Here is a 1,534-nt window from a genome sequence, read left to right on the forward strand (position 1 = left end):
ATTGTCTCTGATTCCATAAAGAAAAACGAAGATTTAAGGCCTAAAAATGTAAGGAGAATATTTGCTAATAATATTTTTAGATAATATAATCATTTTGATACTATACATATTGTTTTTCAGATGTGTGAAACTGTTGACCCATCATTCTACATTAAGGAACCTTCCCACCTAAGACACAGCATATAAACACATGGAATATGTGTTTTAAATTTGGGTTGGATAAGTTGCTGAGATTTCAATTTGCATTATTTCTGCTTACTTGATAATTTAAAAAAGTTATCTTCTATTCCAAGAGTTCTTGATTCAGCCCTCTTTATGTAAGCCATTAGTGAAGTGTACTAAATGGAAGATGCAAACCAAACTCTTGTGTCTGAGTTTATTTTTCAAGGACTCTGTGCTTCAAGGGAACTACAGATCTTCCTCCTGCTGCCATTTGCCACCCTCTACCTGATGACTGTGGTAGGCAACCTCTTTATCGTGATATTAATCATCACTGATCATCATCTCCATTCTCCCATGTACTTTCTGTTAGCTAATCTCTCATTTGTTGACTTCTGCCTTTCCTCAGTAAATACACCCAAATTGATCACAGACCTCTTAAAACATAATAAAACCATTTCCTTTGGGGGGTGCATGAGCCAGATCCTCGGTGTGCATTTCTTTGGAGGAGGTGAGATGGTACTTCTTGTAACAATGGCCTATGACCGATATGTGGCCATCTGCAGGCCACTCCACTACACCAGCATCATGGATGGACAGAAATGCATCTGGCTTGTTTTAATATCATGGATCATTGGATTTGTGCATGCCATTAGTCAACTGATCCTGATTTTGGAACTACCTTTCTGTGGACCTAGAGTAATAGACAGCTTTTTCTGTGATATTCCTTTGGTGATGAAATTAGCCTGCACGGATACTGATACCCTGGGAATCGTGATAAAAGCTGACAGTGGTGTTTTAGCAACAACTTGTTTCATTCTCTTGCTGATATCTTACACTTACATTCTATTAACTGTTCAGCTTCACTCTAAAGATGGCTCATCAAAGGCACTCTCTACCTGTACATCCCACATCATAGTGGTTGTGCTGTTCTTTGGGCCCATCATTTTCATCTATCTGTGGCCAGTCAACATCACCTGGGTCGACAAGTTTCTTGCTGTGTTTTACACAGTCATCACACCTCTCCTGAATCCTGCCATCTATACATTGAGAAATAAAGATATTAAAAATGCCATAAAGAAGCTGATAAATCACACGTGAATTTGGGGATAATTTTTAGAGTTCTTATGTAATAAGATATTTCAGATTACACAACACTTTAACCACATTTCAACTAGAAATTCAATCTTACAATTTCATTTCTTCAAGCTATTTGTTAGTATTAATGTATGTTCATTAAAATAACTATTATTAAAATATGTTCAAAAGTCTCACACTTATGGTTTCACCACTTAGAGTAATACTTCAGCATAACCTTTTGTGCCTGAAGATTAGAAGATGATAAAAATGATGCAAATATGATAATCATGAAAAC

The 1,534-nt window shown here is 36.3% G+C and overlaps 1 protein-coding gene across 1 annotated transcript; it reads left to right on the forward strand.

Moving 5' to 3' along the window:
* Nucleotides 1-342: 342 nt before the first annotated feature.
* On the forward strand, nt 343-1,260 carry LOC128100956 (olfactory receptor 4K3-like). The gene has a single exon (XM_052723687.1). The coding sequence runs from the start codon at nt 343-345 to the stop codon at nt 1,258-1,260; it is 918 nt and encodes a 305-aa protein (XP_052579647.1).
* Nucleotides 1,261-1,534: the final 274 nt, after the last annotated feature.

This window comes from Peromyscus californicus, unplaced genomic scaffold (genome assembly GCF_007827085.1).
Source record: "Peromyscus californicus insignis strain IS unplaced genomic scaffold, ASM782708v3 Scaffold_7__1_contigs__length_154581171, whole genome shotgun sequence".
Lineage (NCBI taxonomy): Eukaryota > Metazoa > Chordata > Mammalia > Rodentia > Cricetidae > Peromyscus > Peromyscus californicus.